At 36.3% G+C, this 21,138-nt stretch overlaps 1 protein-coding gene across 1 annotated transcript in view; it reads right to left on the reverse strand.

Annotated features, from left to right (window-relative positions):
• Positions 1-15,396: 15,396 nt before the first annotated feature.
• SLC44A5 (solute carrier family 44 member 5) overlaps positions 15,397-21,138 on the reverse strand; it is a 407,523-nt gene continuing 401,781 nt past the window's right edge. Inside the window, 1 exon segment of the mRNA XM_049772158.1 lies at positions 15,397-15,749. Within this exon segment, the coding sequence (XP_049628115.1) occupies positions 15,643-15,749 (107 nt within the window). The 3' untranslated portion in view covers positions 15,397-15,642.

The following is a 21,138-nucleotide window of genomic DNA, read 5'->3' on the forward strand; positions in this document are numbered from 1 at the left end:
CCACAAGAAAGAAAAGAAAAAAAGGAAAAATAAAGAGGGAAAAAGGAAATAAATGAGGGGCTGGTGTGGCAGGCTTTGTGTTTTTTTGTTTGTTTGTTTGTTTGTATATAGGCACAATAAGTGTTGAGGAAGTTAAAAAGGGAATAATACCCTTGGCCTAGAACAGGGGTCTCAAACTCGTGGCCTGCGGGCTGTTTGCGGCCCTCTGTACAACATTTTGTGGCCCGCGGCCGGCCTTCAAATATCGCAGTATTCGCGATTATTCGCTTACCGAATAATCGCAATAAAAATCGCATTAGTGAGAAAAAATCGCATTAAACATTCGCATACCTCAAGCAGTTTCATTCAGGGTTTGCAAATGTTTAATGCGATTTTTTTCTTTCTAATGCGATTTTTTATTGCGAATATTCGGTAAGTGAAATCCCTTATACGGCCCTGCCTCACCCCCAAATTTGCCTCCTGCGGCCTCCAGGTAAATTGAGTTTGAGACCCCTGGCCTAGAAGACACAGAGTTTCTCCACCCTTGAAGCAAACTGTCATGGTAGCAACTACAGGCTCCATACACATTCATTATCAAAACTCAAGGTCTTTTTATGGTGCCAGGAAACTTTCTGCTCAGTTGTGGATGACAAAATCAGTCCTCTGTAGTCAGAGTTCTTGATATTTCAACAGGTCATAGAACAAAGTCCAGGTTAGAGTCTTTTATTATAATTCTAGAAGATCTGCTCCATCACATTTATTGTCATCATTGACTTCATTTTTCATAGAGATTTTCTTTTTGGGTTCTGGGACTCCAGTGATTCTTATGTTGTTTCTCTTGAGTGTATCGCAGACCTCTATTCTTACCTGTTCACATTCCTTGAGGACTTTTCCCATCATCTCATCATTTGTTTTAAGGCTCTTTTCCAGCCTCTTCTATTGTATGGAGTTGCTATGTATCTCATCTTCCAGCTTACTGATTCTGTCTTCAGCAGCACTTACTCTGTTTGTGAGGCTTTATAGTAAGGTTTTCATTTAGACTACCAAGTATTTTTATCCCCGATGTTTCAGTTTGGAGTTTTCTTATTTATATTTGCATGTCGCTTGATTCTTATTTGTAGTTCGCTTGGTTCATTTCATAGATTCTTTGAATGTAAATGTCTTTCTTAAAGAGGCTTTGTAGGTGGCTGATACTTGTTAAGATTTCAGGTACATCATCTTCATTCTCTAAGTATGATTGTGTTCTTTGATACTTTCCCATGGTTTTCTTTGCAGTGTATTTTTTCTATATGCTGTGCTGGTGTACATTGATTAGTGGATCAAAAAATATGTGGAATAAAGAGGGAGGAGCATCTGCAGCCCTCTGATTTTGTGTTTCTGGGCAGGAAAAGCTATGTTCCCTCATTGGAGGAGGGATGTCACCTCTCAGGTTAAATATGTCCTTTGGGAGGGGAGGGGTCACCCCTATGTTTGTTAGGGCTTCTCCCATCCTCCTCTGAGCTGGGCTTACTGCAGCTTTTGTGTCTCTGGACAGAAGAAATCTGTATTCCCTCAGCAGAGGAGAGGTATTGCTTCTCATGTTAAACATGTCCTTTGGAAAGGGGTGCATACCCCTCTGTTTCTCCAGGCTTCTGCCAGCCTCCTCTAACATTTTTTAGTGTTTTTTTTTGGGGTAAAGCAGGGTAGGCATAGTCAGTGATCCTCAGGGGTTACTCTTGTCTATGTGCTCAGAAATCACTCCTGGCTTGGGGGACCATTTAGGACGCTGGAGGATTGAACCGTGGTCCTTCCTAGGTCAGCTGCTGCAAGAAAAAAGCCCTAACTCTATGTCACCACTCCAGCCCCCTCCTCTAACTTTCTTAATTTTAATTATAATAATCCTAGTCCTTCAAACTATATTATTAGCAAAGACAATAAAGCCCAGAGTTAGTAGTAAGATGACTCTGGTTTATTTTTTCTGATATGCCAAGCAAAATCACTTTTATGTTCTAAGCCAGTGGTTCTTTGATCAGACACCAACCATCTTTACTTCTTTTTTTAAAAAAAATGTGGCATTTTAAAATTTATGTAAACCTTTTTAGCTGATTTTTTTTTCACAATCTTCTTTTGAATGTCAATGTTACTTGGGATAAAATGTAAGCAAACTTTGCTGGTAAATTAATTTGCATCTCCAAATGCCTCCTGGGCATCTGTGCTGAGACTGAACATTTCCCATCAAAGAAGGCAGAATTTTCCAACTTTTCTGTCATTCCCTGGATATTTCTGAGAATTGTCATGTATTCTCTTGGTCCTTTAAACAAATGTCTGATTCCAGTATCCAATATCACCAGTCTGGACTACCTCTCCATATCACTCTTCTCCTTCTCCTAACTAGTATCTTTCTTGCACTTATTTTTTGTGACTTTTCCTTGACCTATGCTTCCTTATATATTTAATGAATTCATGCATCATGTTGGATTCCTGTTCAAATGCACATTGATCTGGTAGATTTGATCTGGGATAGTCAGAGGACCTTAATTTCTAACAAGCTCATAGAGTTATCAAAGGTCCTGGTCTCTCACACAGTCCTGAAATTTGTCTTTAATGAGAGCTTTGGCATCCAGATATTTTCCTTCTCAGTCCAATTTTTCAGGTTAACATTCTGAAACACTGAACTCTTCTCTGTGAAACCAATTTGATACAATTTGGTGGCAATTAAATTTCTTCACCATAAACGCCATCCTGTGCTTCCACTTTGAATCCTCTAGGGGTCCTCAAACTTTTTAAACAGGGGGCCAGTTCATTGTCCTTCAGACTGTTGGAGGGCCAGATTATAGTAAAAACAAAAATTATGAACAAATTTCTATGCACACTGCATATATCTTATTTAGAAGTGAAGAAACAAAATGGGAATAAATACAATATGTGGCCCGCAGGTTGAAGATCCCTGTTAGTCCACATTTAATTTATTTAACTAGCCTACAAACCTTAATCCAGTTGTTTTCAGCATGCTGGTCTGCTTTTATTCCCTGCTTAGACTCTGTACTCTGCTTAAATTATCTATTTCTGTTATTCAAAATCTTAGAGAACTTTTTTTGGGGGGGGTTGTCAAACCCAGCAAGTGCTCTGGGGTTACTCCTGGCTCTAAGCTCAGAAATCGCTCTTGGCAGTCTCAGGGACCATATGGAATACCGGGATTTGAACCACTGTCCCTCAGTGTCTAAGGCAAATGCCCTACCGCTGTGCTATCTCTCCGGTCCCAGAGAATTTTTTAAACCCCTAAAACAAATCCTGCTCAGTCAACAAAACATTTCAATCTCCCTGAAATTGAGCTTCTCTTCTAAATTCCTTAGTGCTTTGTTTACTTTTACTGTGAATAGTTACGTTTGCATTGTAATTTATATTTACTTACCTGTCACCTCTTGCATCAGCCCTCAGTTCCTCGAGGGGATGTTTCAAAGCAGGAAAGAACAGTTTGGAACAAATGAACGGAAGCACTCTGTCACTAATTATGCAAATGTAAGCAGACTGAAAATATGAAACAACTTCAATACAAAGTCACGGATTGTCTCATACATCACAAGTATGCCACCCGCCTTTCATTCCTTTACTCTATACTTTAGAGTGCCTCTAATAAGACTCCATGCTGAAGGATGTGGCAGGATGCACGGGATAAGACCATTGTCCTGATGCTGGAGGAAGATAGTGTCCTCTGGTGGAGGGAGATGGTGGTGGGTTGTACAGAGGGTTTCCAAAAGGAATTGCTTGTTTAAGGCCAAGACCTAGAGTGAAGGAGCTATGAGCCTGGTCCATGGCATATTTATTCTGTCCTGAAACTTGATGGCTCTAGATATAGTACATTTATTTAAAAAAATACCAGAGGATTTGTCTAGAAATGTGTTTCCAATGTAATTGTATCTCTCAATTGCATTTGAGAGCGTCCCTTTACAGCATATAAATTTGTAAAGTCACCACCTATACTTTCATTAGTTACTCCAGTGTCTTGAAAGCATTCATACTTAAACTTTATAGTTTTGCAAGAAAGCATGACATTTCCCTCATGTGATTAAGTCCCTCTCTCTTTACTCATGAATACTCTAAAGAAATGTCTTCCATTCTCAGACTCCTCTGTTGTCTGCATCCATAAAGTTTACTGATGAGGTTAAAATAAAATTAGAGAATCTTTTACTTCAGTCCCTCCACATAAATTACATTGTTAAAAAACTTAAATATAATATTCCAAGAATTTTCTTTATAATATAAGAATTCAAGAATGTTCAAGTCTGAAAAAATAGTTTAGAGAGCGGTCAGTTCATCTCCTGCATATCTCTAAGAAAACTGATGTCCATGATTAAATTCTAGCTCAATGGCAGAATGAAATCTTAGATTTCCTTTAACTTAATTAAATCCAAGGCTTCTGATTCTAGATCTAAGTGAATGAGTTAAAAAATAAATTTAGGTCTTGAGAAAAACCATAAAAGCCTTGCTTATGACCAATTCTGGTTTAATCCCTGGATCCACATATGGTCCCAACGACAACATCAACAAAATCTATTTTACCTTTCAAGTTATCTAAATACCTCCTTTGTGATGTGTCATGTCCTATTTTGTGCTTTATCACAAAATACATGCCTTTACATGCCTAATCACATTAAAATTTGACAATATTACCCTTATTCCAAGAGGCATGAATTTATCTGAGCTCCACAGATGAGAAATCTGGGTTTCAGTGAGATGAAGTCGCATGTCTAAAAGTCCGTAGTGAAGGTGTGTACACTGCATCATATTCCTAAGTCATTTTAGGAGGACTGTGGGGTGGACATGAAGATCTTTCACAAGCAATGCTCATGAACTTAGGGGTTCTTCTGGTGATAATCAACTAAGCTGAATGGATGATTCAATGCTTGGTCCCAGTGATGTGTTGTTCAGCCTACTGGTACTGTGGTTCACTAGAACCTTACTGGGTGCTGTGCATCCAAGTAGCACCAGGAATTGAACTCCTAAGGCAATTGTCTAAGGCAATGTAAGGCAATCTAGTCAGACAACTGAGCTTTATTGCCTGTCTCAGGTCAGTTTTTTTTTTGGGGGGGTGGGGCTTATCTGGTGGCTCTCAGGGGTTACTCCTGGTTCTGTACTCAGAAATCACTTCTGGCAAGCTCAGGGGATAATATAGGATGTCAGGAATCAAACCAGGGTTCATCCTGAGTCAACAGCATGAAAGCAAATGCCCTACCACTATGCTATCTCTTTGGTCTTTTAGGTCAGTTTTTAAGAGAGCAACTTACCTGGAGTTTAGTTGAATAGGGACTCTGTCAGCTGAGTTAGAAGAGGAAAAAGGCAGCTATCCTTAGATGATAAATATATTTTTAATTCCATCTTTTGAGGTTTTATTTTTGTTTGTTTGTTTTAGCATTTTTCCTTCCATTCACCTCTGGTCTTGATATTACTGCTCAATCCTTGTGCATCCACATGGAGGGTACTCCAGTCCTTACATTTCCTGGCCCATATCTTTTCCTAAGAAGGTATCTACTTCAGTGGTTTCTATAGCCCCTTTGTTGAAACTCTTGCTATAATCTACTTAGAACCTTGGCCTATCTCCCTGGCTGTAATACTAACCAACTTTGCTATCCCTCTCCCAAGAGTACACAAACCAAGGTTCAAAACATAAGAATCAAGGGCAAAGGAGATAGCTCCAATAGCTGGAGTACACATCTTGCATGGACAGGCCCAGAGTACCACCCCCAGCACTGCTGGTCCTAAAATATCATGGAGGGTGTGACCTTGGTAGCCTCCAACACTGTCAACCCAAGCAACAAATTGTCAGCTATGTACCATAGACAGATAATAAAACCCAAGTCCACACAGAACAAGCCAGCAGGAACTATGAACAATGAACTATGAACACTCTTTAATGAAAGCTCTGATGGGCAGAGGTATATTTAATAGGTTATAAACAATTTAATAGCTTTAAACCTTTTACATTGCCCCACCCTCCAGAAATAGTTTAGTAATGGTCAAGTTGAATATTTTTTAAATTGTACAAAAAATTCTGATGGCAGAATCTATAAGCAATGCATTTTCATCTGAGTCCTATGCATGCCATTGTCCATACTCCGGGGTCTTGTGGTTTGGTATGTATATAGGTGATTAATAAACAAGTAATCTTAGGTGGGAAAAATTCTTGGCTCATTCTGCCTCAATGTAAGTACAGCCCGGAACAAGTTGCTGCTTCTTGGGGCACTGACTGGGTGGTACTGGCAGGAATTCTAATTCTCTAGTGCTTGAATAGAACACACATGGCACATTTTAATGGGAATTCAGCTCCAAAAGTTGGCTGGGGAACAAATGACTGCCAGATAGCTTGCACTGCTACAGTTGAGATCTTCCCTTTGAAGGCTGTGTCACTAAGAGTTCATTCCCTTAGGATCATCATGTTATATGTCTAATAAGGGTTTAGTGGGTTTGGGATACATAATGGATGGGATGGGAAACATTTCAGTTCATTTTTGCTGCTTTTAAAATTAAGTGAGTCCTTTTTATCTAAGGTTCTTAAACAAAAGAAAAACTGGTGTTTTTTTTTCCCTTTTTTTCTCTGAGATAATAGCAATAGATGAGAATTATTCATGTCCTCCACTTTATGCTGGGCACGCTCACCCCACCACCTTCTTCACACACTCGCATTTGCACATCTGCACCCAGGCAGGCCACTCACTGCAGGCACCACGCTCTGAGGCAATCAAGACCCATCAAGAGTCCTCCCTACTTGTGGTTTATTTTCTGCTTTTAAGTTCCTTTAAGTACCATTTGAGAGTGACTATTTCATAATGGCCCACACTTGGTAAAACCAGTTCAAGAGCAATTTACATGCCCAAGACTAACATATGCAAAACAACAAAAACAAGGAGCCCAAATTATGTCAGGAGATAATTTCAAGAAAAGAACTGAATTGTAGCAAAAGCAATAAAGTATATTTTCAAAGAAGAGGTTGGATTTTAAGATGTAAAGATTATATTTTAAATCTAAAAGAAAAACATAAGAACATTGCTAATTTTTGCCATATTTTGTCAGAATATTTTTGTTCCATTATCTTACCAGCTTTTTGTATAAAATATGAAACAAATTTTATACACTCTTCCTAGTGCATAAATCAGTTACATGAAAATATCCCTATAAATTACAATAAAAGATCACAATAGTATATTCTTCATCTCATCTTCCTATACAGTGTATTTCAGGTTTCATGTTAACGATGACAAAATCAGTTGTCAATTCTTGAATGGAAGTGGTGGAATGAAATAAAATCATACTTTATGTGGCCTGACATAGCATTATTTCTTTTCTTGTCTCATAAATATTTTTAATTTTATTTTATTGAAATAATTGTGATCTACAGAGTCCATCATAGTTGAATTTCATATATAAAATCAATCAGGGCCTTTCCCACACCAGGGTCAAACTCCCTCTACCCATAAATCCAGAGTGCATCCTATACCCCCACCCTTTGTCCCCTGACGGTCCCTTTAAGTTTATATTGTTGAAGTTTAGGTCCCTGATTCTATTATTGTTGACTTTGGCTTGGATATTTAGTTCTGTCCTTCTTTATTTCTCCACCATCCAAGACCACTTGGCCCCTGGCCCCAACCTTTTATCCTTTCTTCTTAGTTTTATAGAAAAATGTGGAATATGTGATATTATGAAGTAAGCTGTGTCCCAAGATAATTTTTGTTTTAATAAAAGGCCATTCTGAGCTTATTCAGACTCACCAAAAGATAAGGATCACTGTTTTTATTGGGTGGTGTTTTCAAAGCAGTGCTCAGGGATTCAGGTGTCACATCTGGGATACTGCAGCAATTCAGTGCTAGATCCAGAGTGGGGGGAGCTACCTGAGTACTGTAGCTTTCAGGGCTACCCTGATTCTTGGGGGTTCTTGGGGCCTGCACTGATATACCCTGTATGCTTGGGGGCATAGTGCTGAAACTTGAGTCCTGTTGCATATGCCCCTGAAGCTGAGCCACCTTACCCAGCCTACCCTAAAGCATGATTTCTTTGTTGATTTTCATGACTAACATTAGAACCACTTTCTTCTTCTGTAGCATACCAGGAGTCTTTTTAGAGGCCTGAAACTAATTCAGATTTTCTGCTTGGGAACCCAACACAGGGAAGTAGAATAAAAGATGTTTCAATAGACCTAATCAAACTTATGTAGTGAATATGTGGAGAAAAGTCATCATGACCTCAATTTGTAAGAGTAAGTCTGTGGCCTCAATTATCTGGTTGTGCAGCCTCACATGTAAATACTAGTCATTTTCACCATTACTTAGAAAACAAGTGAAAAGTAAAAAATTCAGGGTTCCAACCAATTTTCCAACTTTGGGGAAAAAAAGGAGGGGGAATGTCATAGTGAGCAATAAGTGAAAAATACTGAAGTTTCCATGAAGTCCTTTTGGTTACTCAAATAAAAAGGGGTTTTGTCAAAAGTGACTCGAAAAATTTGAGCTCTTTCTTTAGCATTACTGACTTTTAGTGCCACAGGCATTGTCAGTCCCAAGCTTAGAATCCCTTTTGTCCAGGGCAGGAGTAGCTCCAGGAGTCCTTGCTCAACTCTGCCCTAGCACCTCTTAGAAGACCCCCAAACAATAAAAAAGACAATACAATAAAATAATTCAAGCTTTGTTATAGAAATTTCACATGGGATTTGGAATGACTCTCCAAGGTGTCAATCAGTCACTACATTCTGAAGACTTTGAGGTTTTGTTGTTGTTTGTTTGTTTTAGGTTTTTGGGTCACTCCCTGTGGTGCTCAGAAGTTACTCCTGACTCTTCGCTCATAAACCGTGTTCTGTTTATGACTGAAACCCAACTACAATCACGCTTGTAATTATGATGCTTAAATAAAGATTTTATTTAAAAAAAAAAAAGAAATTGCTCCTGGCTCGGGGGACCATATGGGATGCTGGGGGTCAAAACTGTGTCCTTCCAGGGCAGCCACCTGCTAGGCAAATGCTCAACTGCTGTTACCACTCCAGTCCCCACATTCTGAAGACTTTGAAGCTGTCTGGATATGGAGCTGAGGATGGGACAGCATTTTCAAGGCTATCATGCCCGTTAGCAGCTTCTCAGAGAGATGCAAGTAAACTGCCCACTGGAGGGATTAGAAAATATATCACTGATGTCCTAAATCCTGAGAAGCAAATACCTTTATTCATGGCTTTCATGGGTGGAGTATCTGTGTTCCAGAACCTCTCTGTAAAGGGTTGGAGCCACAAGCTCTCCTTGCATCTTCCTGGTAGTGACAAGAGAGTGAACTTCAATTTTTAATTAAAAAGCTGTTAAATACCTTATGTAGTAGCAGGGTGACATACAGGTCTGGTACTAAAGCTAATAAAGTCACTATGCGCTTACACAGTAAGCTTTTGAAGAGCAGAAGTCCAGAATATGAAGAAACCTATCTTTGGGGGCCAGTAAGGGAAAAACAGTCTAGTTTCTTAACAAGATTGGTCTCTACTCTCTTAGAATATCTGTATACATACAATAGACCAAAAACAAACATACAAAAAAATACCCCAAAAAAACCAACCTGGGGCCAGAGCAATGTGGCAGATCCAGGACAGACCTGGTTCAATCTCGGGTGTCCCATATGGTCCTCCTAGCCAGGAGTGATTTCTGAGCACATAGCCAGGAGTAACCCCTGAGCATCACCAAATGTGGCCCAAAACAAACAAACAAAAAAACCCAAACACAAACAAACAGATAAAAAAAAAACCCAACCAAACCCTGGGAAAAAGGTAAAGTTAAGAAAACAATTTTAAAAAGCAGTGATGTCAAATAATAAAATCTAATTGATTGCTTTGAAATGTATTTCAGTCTTCACAGCACAGAAATTATTAGAAAAAGATTTAACAAAGGGAGGAGAGGAAGAAGAAAAAAGTAAAAAAGATACGGTTAGATTTTAAGATATTGGCAACCTTTCATTTCAAGCAAATAAAAATTCATAAGTAGTTGGTTCAGTTTGACCTGATAATTTTAAGAGGGTAAATTACTGAAACATTATCCTGATGACCAAGACTTAAATAGCGTAGAACTCAGTTTTCAGAAATCAATTCTCATTTGTTTTACTGAAGGGGCCAGAGTGGTAGCGCAGTGGTAGGTCATTTGCCTTGCACACAGCGACCTAGGAAAGACCGCAGTTTGATCCCCGGTTTCCCATATGGTCTCCCAAGTCAGGAGCCATTTCTGAGCGTATAGCAAGGAGTAACCCCTGAGCATCACTGGATATGTGATCAAATTCCCATTTGTTTTACTGAAGATTGTCTTTATTTTTTTCTGGATGATGATAGATTCACTCAGGACCAGAAGTAACTCTGCTTATTTCTGAAAGAAGTCTTTAAGAGCCATTTTAGACGCAAGACCCCCAAAATGGTATATGAAAAGTGAATTTGGAGCATTTATTCCTGATATATTGGTAAGATTTTTTTTAGTTTGTGACTTTTTTTTTTACCTTAATCATGTCAGTATATTTAAACTGTTAAAAATATATAAGGATAGTATTTGCAACTGGAAAATATTAGACATCATTTTGTATACCATAGGCTGTAATGATGATTTTAGTTCAATAATGCCACCATATCTTATTTTATGAAAACAAATTTATAATTTATAAAACACGTTCCCAGTTCAAACTAAATAATACTGGAGATAATTACTGTGCCTGGTTAGAATTTAGAAGCAATTTACTGAGGTACCATTTGTAGAAGTGTAAGAACATACATTAGATGAGTGCTGAAACTATACGTTAAAGAAAAATAAGGATCTGTTGCATTGAGTATGCTTACAATGTAAACTAAAATAACTGATTAGGATCCCATAGATATTTGATAGTGTAATTTACTGTACCAATTCATAAATGTTTTGTAATAATTCTGGGCAAATAGAAAAATACAACTTCAAGTTTTGACTGTTAAAATAGTAATTTATCACTTAAAAGTGACATTAAGATCTAAAGCAAAATTTTATTTATTTTTCTTTTCTTTTTATTTTTTGCAGTTCATTTATTTTAATAATATTTTTATTTAAGCACTTTGATTACAGACATAATCGTAGTTGGATATCAGTTATATAAAGACTACCCCCTTCACCAGTACAACATTCCCACCACCAATGCTCCCATATCATATCTCCCCGCACCCCAGCCTGTATTTGAGACAGGCCTTGCACTTCTTTCACTCATTGACATTGTTATGGTAGTTGCCAGTGTGGTTGTTTTTCTAACTGCACTCACCACTTTGTGGTGAGCTTCCTATTGTGGGTCGGTCCTTCTGGCCCTCATCTCTATTATCTCTGGGCACTATTACAATAATGTCTTTTATTTTTCTTAAAACACATAGATGAGTGAGAGTTGCTTGTGTTTATCTCTCTCCCTCTGACTTATTTCACTCAGCATAATCATGTACAACCATGTATAGGAGAATTTCATAACTTCATCTCTCCTGCTGGCTGTATAGTATTCCATTGTGTATATGTCCCACAGTTTCTTTAGCCATTCATCTGTTGAAGGGCATCTTGGTCATTTCCAGAGTCTGGCTATTGTAATTAGTGCTGCAATGAATATAGGTGTGAGGAAAGCATTTTAATTGTGTGTGTGTTTTTGTTGTTGTTGTTGTTGTTCCTGGGATATATCCCTAGGAGTGGTATAGCTGGATCAAATGGTAGCTCAATTTCCATTTTTTTTTTGAGGAATCGCCATATTGTTTTTTATAAGGGCTGAACTAGATGGCATTCCCACCAGCAATGAGTGAGAGTTCCTTTCTCTTTACATCCCTACCAGCACAGATTGTTCTTTTTCCTTGTGATGTGTGCCAGTCTCTGTGGCTTAAGATGGCACCTCATTGTTGTTTGGATTTGCATCTCCCCGATGATTAGTGATGCGGAGCATTTTTTCGTGTGCCTTTTGGCTATTTGTATTTTTTTTTTGTTTTTGTTTTTGGGTCACACCCGGCAGTTCTCAGGGGTTATTCCTGGCTCCAGGCTCAGAAATTGCTCCTGGCAGGCATGGAGGACCATATGGGGCACTGGGATTCAAACCCATGACCTCCTGCATGAAAGGAAAATGCCTTACCTCCATGCTATCTCTCTGGTCCCGGCTATTTGTATTTTTTCTTTGAGAAAGTGTCTGTTCATTTATTCTCCCCATTTTTTTAATGGGGTTAGATGTTTTTTCCTTGTTAAGTTCTGTCAGTGTCTTGTATATTTTGGATAATGCCCCTTATCTGATGGGTACTGGGTCTATAGTTTCTCCCATTTTGTGGGTGGCTAAAGCAAAATTTTAATTTCTTCTAGAAACCAGAATTGTTACTATAAGAGGATCATTACCTACAGTAATTATTCCATTAGATTATCCCATTAGATTTAAAACACTTAGCAAGAAGCATTTTTATGTTTTTTATGGAAAAATTAAAACATTTAAAAATAAAAATTAAATTTTAAAGATATATTTATATAAGTAAATGTAATTTATAGTGTGTTAAGGGATAACTAAATGTAAGAAAAAATTTACTTTGGAAAAGTATTATTAATTAGTTTCACACATTTTAGATTCCCCATATTTATCCTTGTCTTTCAAAGGATGAGCCCATTAGGACTGATTCCTGAGCACAGAGCAGGAGTAAGCTTTGAGCACTTCGTGTGGCCCCAAACCAAAACAAACCAACCAACCAACCAAACAAAAAAACCTGAAGAATGAGACGCAGAAAGTTGACTCACAGTGCTAGGACACATGAGGAAGAGTCCTGAGATCCTCAGTACCACATTCTCCTCACCCTGCAACCCAACATTTTAGAAGACCTTTAGGTCCCAGGGCCAGGAAGTGTGGCTTGAAAAAAAAAATAAAGTAACAAAACTTGCTTCTTTTGAAAGTTGGCAAAGCCAAATGAAGAACTGAGTGAACTTTTGATTAATTATAATAAAGAACAATGAATGAACTCATCATTTTTAGGCTTCAAAATTTATCTCTTATCTCTTTAATTTTGACTTATTTAATTTTCATAAATCCTCTATTTTAGTTGTTTATGCAGTCAATGTATAGATGAAGAATAAAATTATGAAGATAAATTGAGCTGTTTATAAAAAAAAATCTGAGCTATTTATTTCAAAGGATATCCTGTCATGATATCGTGGGCTTCAAAAAAATGCTTTCCGGGGCCGGGCGGTGGCGCTAGAGGTAAGGTGCCTGCCTTGCCTGCCCTAGCCTAGGACGGACCTCGGTTCGATCCCCCGGCGTCCCATATGGTCCCCCAAGCCAGGAGCGACTTCTGAGCGCATAGCCAGGAGTAACCCCTGAGCATCACCGGGTGTGGCCCAAAAACCAAAAAAAAAAAAAAAAATGCTTTCCTCCTTTTATAGCTGATCTAAAAAAATAATTATTGAAGTAAGATTCTATTCTACTAGATATTTCAGGCTGCACCATTATAATAAATCAACATCTTTATAGTTACATTAAGTTTCCCAATTAAAAAAATAAAATGGATTCTTTCCTCCCCTTCTCCTTACTTCACTCCTTCTCCCCTTTCTCCTTTCCCTTTCTGGTTCCCCTCTCCTCCCATTCTTCCCTCGCCTTTTCTTTTCTCTTCCCTCCCCTTCACCATACTCCCCTCCTACTTCTCCTCACCTTCTCTTCTCCTCTCTGGTCTTCCTTTTCTCCTATCTCCTCCCCTTTCTCCTTCTCTCTCCTCCCTCTCCCTTTCTCTTTTCCTTCCTCCCCTCTTTTCTCCTCCCTCTCCACCATCTCTTCCCCTCCTTCCTTCTCTCTCCTCCTTTCCCCTCTTCCCTATCCTTCCCTGATTTCCTCTCCTCCCCTTTCCCTTCTTCCCCTCTTCCTTCCATCTCTTTCCCCTCCTCCCTCTCCTTTCCCTCCACACTTCCCACCTCTCTCCTCTCTCATCCCTGCCCCCCTCTTTCAGGTGAAGGCAGAGTCCCTGGCAAAAAATAAATAAATAAATAAATAAATAAATAAATAAATAAAATGGGCAGTTTTTCTTACTGAAATTTTTATTAGGAGAAAAAACATCAATTTAAAACAATGAGTAACAACAAATCTCATTAAATATGAAACATTTTTGATACCAAAGATATTTAGACAATATGTTACTAAGAGTTCTGCATAGCAGAAAAGCACTCTGGTTATAGAGCTCTGGGTCATTGCTCTTGTGAGGTTGTTTGGCATAAAAGGATATCTAAAGTCACATTGAAATAAATGTGTTAATAGATAAACTGACAGAAACACTGTCGCTCTCCAAAGCTTTCACAGATTATCATAAACTGATACTCTCTTGGGGCAAATGCTTTGTGAAATCATTCTGTAACACCCAGTAACGAACTGAACTCATTTTCTTTCAAGTTAGGAGTACTAGCAAAATTAGTTAAAATTGAACTAGAAATCGTGTTCTTGTTTATATTATCACAATACAAAATCATGTTGTAAGTGAAATGACTCTTTCATATCAAAAGTTAAAAAAATGAAATAATATACACAGAACACTTAGTAACCAGCATTTCAAATGGAACCACTGAGTACATGAGACCTATGAGCACCCTTTTGAGGGATAAATTTTCCCTTTGTGATTTCTGGAAGCTTCCCTTTCCAACTGTGTGAGTACACTGAGAAATGTCATGTGTGTGTGTGTGTGTGTGTGTGTGTGTGTGTGTGTGTGTGTGTGTGTGTGTGTGTGTGTGTAAAAAGATATACTATACAAAAGTTTTGAACCTGTTGCTCTTAGGAAAATTTCAAACCAAACAAGTGTTCTTTCAGGGTTTTTTTTTTTTTTTTTTTTTTTTTTTTTTTTTGCGTATAGTACACATTCACAAATGTCCACTAGACACAAGGGAAATTGTTTATGCAAAAAAGCATTCTAATGAGACTATCAAAGTACTGAAATGACAAAATATTGCAAACCAGTGAGTTGCGAGGAAAACAAAAACAAGAAGGCTTGTTTTAATCACTAACACTGCAGTTTTTTTTTTCTTTTTGTCTTGTTTTGTTTTGAAACAGTGTTTGTAAACTTACCCACAAAAGCCAGGGTAACATTAAACAGCCAGTAAGGCACTTTGTTAGAGAGGACGAAATAGGAAAGGCTGATGACTGGCAATTTGTTTAATAGGAAACATTCTATAGTTGAAGAAAGTAAAACCTTCTCTGGGGGAGGAGGGGTGTCTTTTCTCTGATTTATTGTCAAGCAGTGGGAAAAACAAAAAAAATTCTATTTCACTTTATTTACCAGTGTTCCCTGCAGAAATCTTTTAGTTATAATTTTTAAAATATAATAGGAGCTCTCAATTTTAATAACACATCCATTTTCATCTAATTATTAAAAGAATACTGCCATATTAGTATTTTCAAAACATCCAAGCCCACTCTATTTAAAAATGAATTACAAAACAAAAGATCTTAGTATAAAAATGTTCCATGTTATTAACAATTCCCTTGCGACTTCTGATGGCTTCACATATTACAATATAAGCTTTGGTAGAAAACATGCAAATAAAAGCCAACAAGGTCATAAATACAGTGTTCCAAACACAGAGCACTTATGAAAGGTGTAGTACAGATCAGCAGTTGAGGAAAAGGTCACACGGCTGCAGAATGGCTAGAATGGAAAAGGTCACACCGCTGCACGATGGCTAGAGTGCAAGTCTACTGCTTCTTATTTTGTGAACTTTTCTCTTTCAAAATCTTCATCAGACTCTTACTCGAATAATAGGGCTTTTCAGCAGAACCATCATTTCTTTCTAAATCTTCCACTAGGAGGAAGAATGGCAGAGAGTAAATATCAAAGCAAGATTGTAAGAGAAGTAACATCGCCATCTGCTGCTTACTTGCTTCACAACACTTTAAAATGTTTATACACTTGGAAAACCTTAGTGTAGTATCTATATTATTGTAAAGATAACAGTCTCATTCAATGCATCAGGTTAGATTCTGCCAACAGTGTATGCCTCTTAGCTACCCAATGACTGACCTTTCTGTGAAAAGCAAGCAATGTATGAGCACTCTGCCCCCCCAAAAAGATTTACCAGCAATTTCTAAATTCACCTTCTATACTATAATATACTATAGTTAAACCCTGGTTCAATATTATAGTAATATTACTATATTACTATACTAGTAATATTACTATATCTAGCCAGAAAATATTTTCCATTAATTATTGTTATGTATTTTTGAGAGACACAAAAAGAAATATATAGCAAAGAATGAGCATTGCTTTTGAGAAAAACATTAGAAGCAATTTTCTTAAAGCAGTTAAGCACATAACCGTGAGACCATTTCTCAAATCTTAAAGTTGATGGATTTATAGTATATAGTTGATAATACAGTTGATCCATACTGCAGTTAAAACTTTTCTATATATTCTTCCTATAAATATTCACTTATTAGTAAATATTGAACTATTAAAATGTCTTATATTGGGATTTTTGTACCCAAAGTTATAGCTTTAAATATATGAACAAGTTTAGAATGTACCTCAATGAACATTTTTGTTTTAGAGTTTTCTGGTCAAATCAACAGATACATGGATATTTTAAGACATAACTCCATCTAATACCAAGAATCTAAGACCTATCACACATTCTCATTATTAGATCTCCAAATTATTTCACTTTTATTATTCCTAAAAATACCAAGTAACAAGGAGAAAATAGATAACTAATTTCTCATCTGTCAATACATATTCTATCCAAGTGATTTTTTTAACTTTCATGCATATCAATAGCAACGAGGAAAATTTATAATTTACAAATTCCCTCAAACTACATCTGAAGAGCTTAGTGAAATAGAGAGAGAAATTATAGGTACCTATATTTACAATAAGTTCTGAGAGTGTAATTCTGATACATTAGAAATGTTTGAATATTCTTATTTTATCATTATAAATTTTTAGCACTCTCATAGGTAATTTATTTCATACAATTTTTCAGTACTTAAGATAGAATTGTTTTGTTACATGTTTGTTGTATCTCCTGTATAATTACTGCAACCATCTAGACCAAATTATCACTCTTCTCTGAAGTATTATTCAGAGAAAAGAGTGTGAAGAAGGTTCCTTTCCAAGAGGTGAATGAAGAGATAATTTCATTACATAAATTCTGGAAAGTAAACCAAGGATGGTGGCCATTAAGAAAAACAATATTCTAAAAGACTTCCCTATTCTTGTTATTAAACTAACATCTATCCTATCTAAAATTTATATTTCCATACTTCAGGATCTTTAAATAAGTATTTATATTAATATATACCACAAACACATTTCAGACTCTTAGATACATGACCATATGCAGATTAAAACATTAAAACATCAACAAGTTCATTTCTGTTAATACATAAATTATCCTTACCCATAAATTCAGTATAAAATCCAAAAGTGTATTAGTTCAGTGATCCTTTGGGGATACACTTTCATAATTAGCCCTATAATATGCATTGCTACACTTTGACTTAGAATTTGTGTAGTCATGTAAAAGACTTAGGCATGGTTGCAGAAACCAGTTTTCTGCCCTGGTCAGTAGAGTGGAGTATGGCAATAACTGTCCTCTTAAACCCTTGAAGGAGGATTTCCTACCCTGAAGAATTGACCCTAGTAAAGGTAACCAAATAAGTATCTATGAAAATGCTAATCATCTATTTCCTTAGGGTAAAACCTTAAGTGTTTGACTAATTCTTTTCTCTTTCTGCATTAAAAGTTTAGAAAATTGGACCTTTCCTGAAACAAAGCCATACCATCTGTGGAATCTAGAAAAATTGCTATGTTTATGAAAGATATTATCAGTCTTCCCAAACAAATCATTTCTGGCTTTTTAGGTGTGGGAATAGGAAAATAGAAATTTATTTGAATCTGGGTCACAGACAAAGGCATGAGTCATGTGGCCATTCCAGGCTTTTTCTCTTTTTTTTCCCCAGAGTATTTTCATGGTGGGCAGAGGTTTGTATTGTTGGAAGTGGCATTTCAGCACTCAGTTTCAACTTCACTAGAAATATAACTTCACTAAAACAAAAGAGGTTCTGAAGGTTCAAGATTTTACCAGTAATGCTCTTAAAACAACCTGTATAACAAGAATAGCTCTATATTTGTTAAAAACTTGAGTAACACTGAAATATACTTTCTAGCGCACCACTAATACAAGTTTATCAGTTTAAAGAGCTTGAACAATATCAACAACCATAGCACCATATTTACCAATTTAGTACCATCTGTTTGGTTAACTATAAATTAGTTATATGGTTAACTGATTCTCTATTTAGGGAGGTTTTTTTTAGAAAAATTTCCTGAATGTCCTTTATAAATATATTTATACAAAGTAAATCAAAGTGCTACAATGGGAAAAAAGCATGCCAAGTTATAAAAGTTACTAAAACACTTTAGGTTATAAATTTTATAAAAATTTGTCTGACATATCCACCTCACTCTTCACCTGGAAAAACAAGCCTACAAAGCATCCAAGTTCACAGAGGCTACTTATATCAGCAAATGTCTGGCACCTCTGATAATGCTAGGTTTGCCCTGTTTTAGAATCACAGAGAAATTTCACATTAATGAAAAACATTTTTTTTTTCAAATGACAGATGGCCTGATTTATACAGCTTCTCCTTAAAAAATGAATGGCACTGTTTGGTGCTTTTTCTATTTTTTCTGCTTCTGGGGAACTAGTGGCTTCTTGTTCAGAAGTCCATGCAGGGTAGGGGTTATGAAGTAAGGTTTTTCTGTAGATCCATCATTTTTTTCCAGATCTTCACCTGTATATGCAGCCAGCAGCCCCAAAGCAGCAAGTAGCAGCAGAATAATTGCATGTGAATTTTTATAAATTGTAAAGTTGAACAGGGAAAAATCAGAGAAAACAGTGTTAGAAAATCAAATATAAGACATTATTGCAATTAAATTGCTGATGCTGGACAAAATAAGATGTTTCAACCTTGGTCATGAAGAGCTGAAATTTTCTAAAACCCACCCTACTCTCAGAGGTTTAATATGGTAATTTAAATTGGATATGATCTTGCATGTCCTTTCAAAAAACACCTTTAATTCCTTCAGCTTTTCTTTTCAGAAAGCTACATTGCCACATCCTCTGAATTAAAACTGGACACAAATATGTTAATTCTGTAACAAATGCAAAATAACCATTGAATTCCATTCCTTAAAGTCATTTTGATATCAGCCCACACCTTAGTGTTATAAATGAAGAAACTAAAGTCAAGGGTATAAAAATGACTCTTAAGTCAAATGCTTTGAGGCAGTCGGGTTGAGGTGAGGAGCCACCTCTGAAGCCTCGTTCAGTTCTTGTCCTACTTAAATATATGTATGGTATTTATTCCCAAATCTTTTCAGCTTAAATCTTATTATTACACTTGAAAGCTAATACCATATTTTCTGACTTCTCTAAATATAAATTTATAGTTTTACATTGATTAGACTAATAGTAAAATGATGAGGTAGTTCTAAAATACAACTATGGATGGTTAGAGGTAAATACCAGAATGGTACTAAGAAGCCAGAGGAATTTTGAATGAAGTTCAGTTTTCTGCAGACAGAGAACTCAGAGCAGCAATACTTATCAAAAATATAGAAATGAAATGTGATCCTATTATTTATTAGCATACTATTTAATGATATATAGCACCTATTTATTATAGCATAAAGGAAAAGAAAAATTATATAAAACTATATGGAATAATCAAAGACTTGTAAACTAAATCTATTTTCACTATACTTTTGGGAGTCGTTGGATTATTGATTAAGTAGATTTTTACACTAGTTCTTCAAGTGGCCTTTCACATCCAAAATGAAAAGCTAAGAAGAGAACTTGACATACATAGAACATTTTCATTCTTTATTCCTTAATCATATTTCTATATTACATATCAATATCATTATTGTATTTGAAATAATGGTAAGAAATATGAGAATTATATTAATAATCATGTACCATAAATATTTCTTCTTAGCTTAAGATCGGAATTCTCAGTATCTTGTAATTTTCAAAATATGCAGAATCAAGGTTTTGCACAATCAATAGGTTGAGCACATGCTTTGTATGCAGGAGGCCCAGAACTATATAGTTCTCTGAACACCAACGGAGGTACCTCCTGAGCCTGAACATCACTGTATGTGGCTTAAAAAATGCTATGTACTTATAAATGAAATATTTGCAAACAATCATCTGGCACAGTCAAATTAATTGGGATAAATATACATACAATAGATCTGGCATAGTAAGATAATATGTACCAAAAAGTAGAGAGGTGTGTGTGTAATAAACTTCCAGACGATCAGAGTTTGGTTTTGAGTATCATTTATGACTAAAGTTTTCCAAAGTAAGATGCTTCCTCTACTAACAACTGGAGAATATGGTATTGTATTTATCCACTCTTTTTTTTTTTAAGGGAATTAGTACCACATCCAGATTTACTTGAAATATTGGATATGGGGACTCAAACTCATTATGCTCTGAAATAATAAGTAAACATATACTTCATTCCTTATGGCTTCTTATCAAAGGTAAATGTCCATGAAAAGAAACTCTTAATGTATAAAACATCATGTATTGCAGTAGTTTTCAGCTACCTGTTCATAGACAGCAAGTATAACAGGTTGTAAATACTATTGTAAAGATATTGAATACACTGGAAATGATCACTGATTTTTAATAGGTTAAAGTTGATAATAGTGATTATTATAATGGATGCAAACATATTCACTGTTAAAATTTAAAATCCACTATCTTGTTTTAAATAAACAACATCATTAAAAATTTCAAAGACCAGAAATTAATGTATTTCTAGATACTTTCTGAAATAAATTTTAAGAAACAATTTTAGTTACAGGAGCTGGGAAGGTCTCTGGAATTATTCCCATAAATTTGAGGTCTGTGAATGTTTGAGAGCTGTTTCTCTTTTCTTAGTTACTACTTACTCCCATGATCATCTTACTCCCTCTCATCTGAATTGGAACTTGTTTGTGGGCATTTGGTCTATGACAGTTTCTAACAAATCACTAAGGCACCAAGAAAAGATCAAACAAACCTTCTAGTTGCTTTTACAGCTAGAGGAAGACTAAATAGTGAATCAAATTCTCCTGATTTTTCTACTTAAATGAAAGTTGCTTTTAAAATGTTGCCAACGGGGCCAGAGAGATAG

Source organism: Suncus etruscus, chromosome 4, assembly GCF_024139225.1.
Source record: "Suncus etruscus isolate mSunEtr1 chromosome 4, mSunEtr1.pri.cur, whole genome shotgun sequence".
Lineage (NCBI taxonomy): Eukaryota > Metazoa > Chordata > Mammalia > Eulipotyphla > Soricidae > Suncus > Suncus etruscus.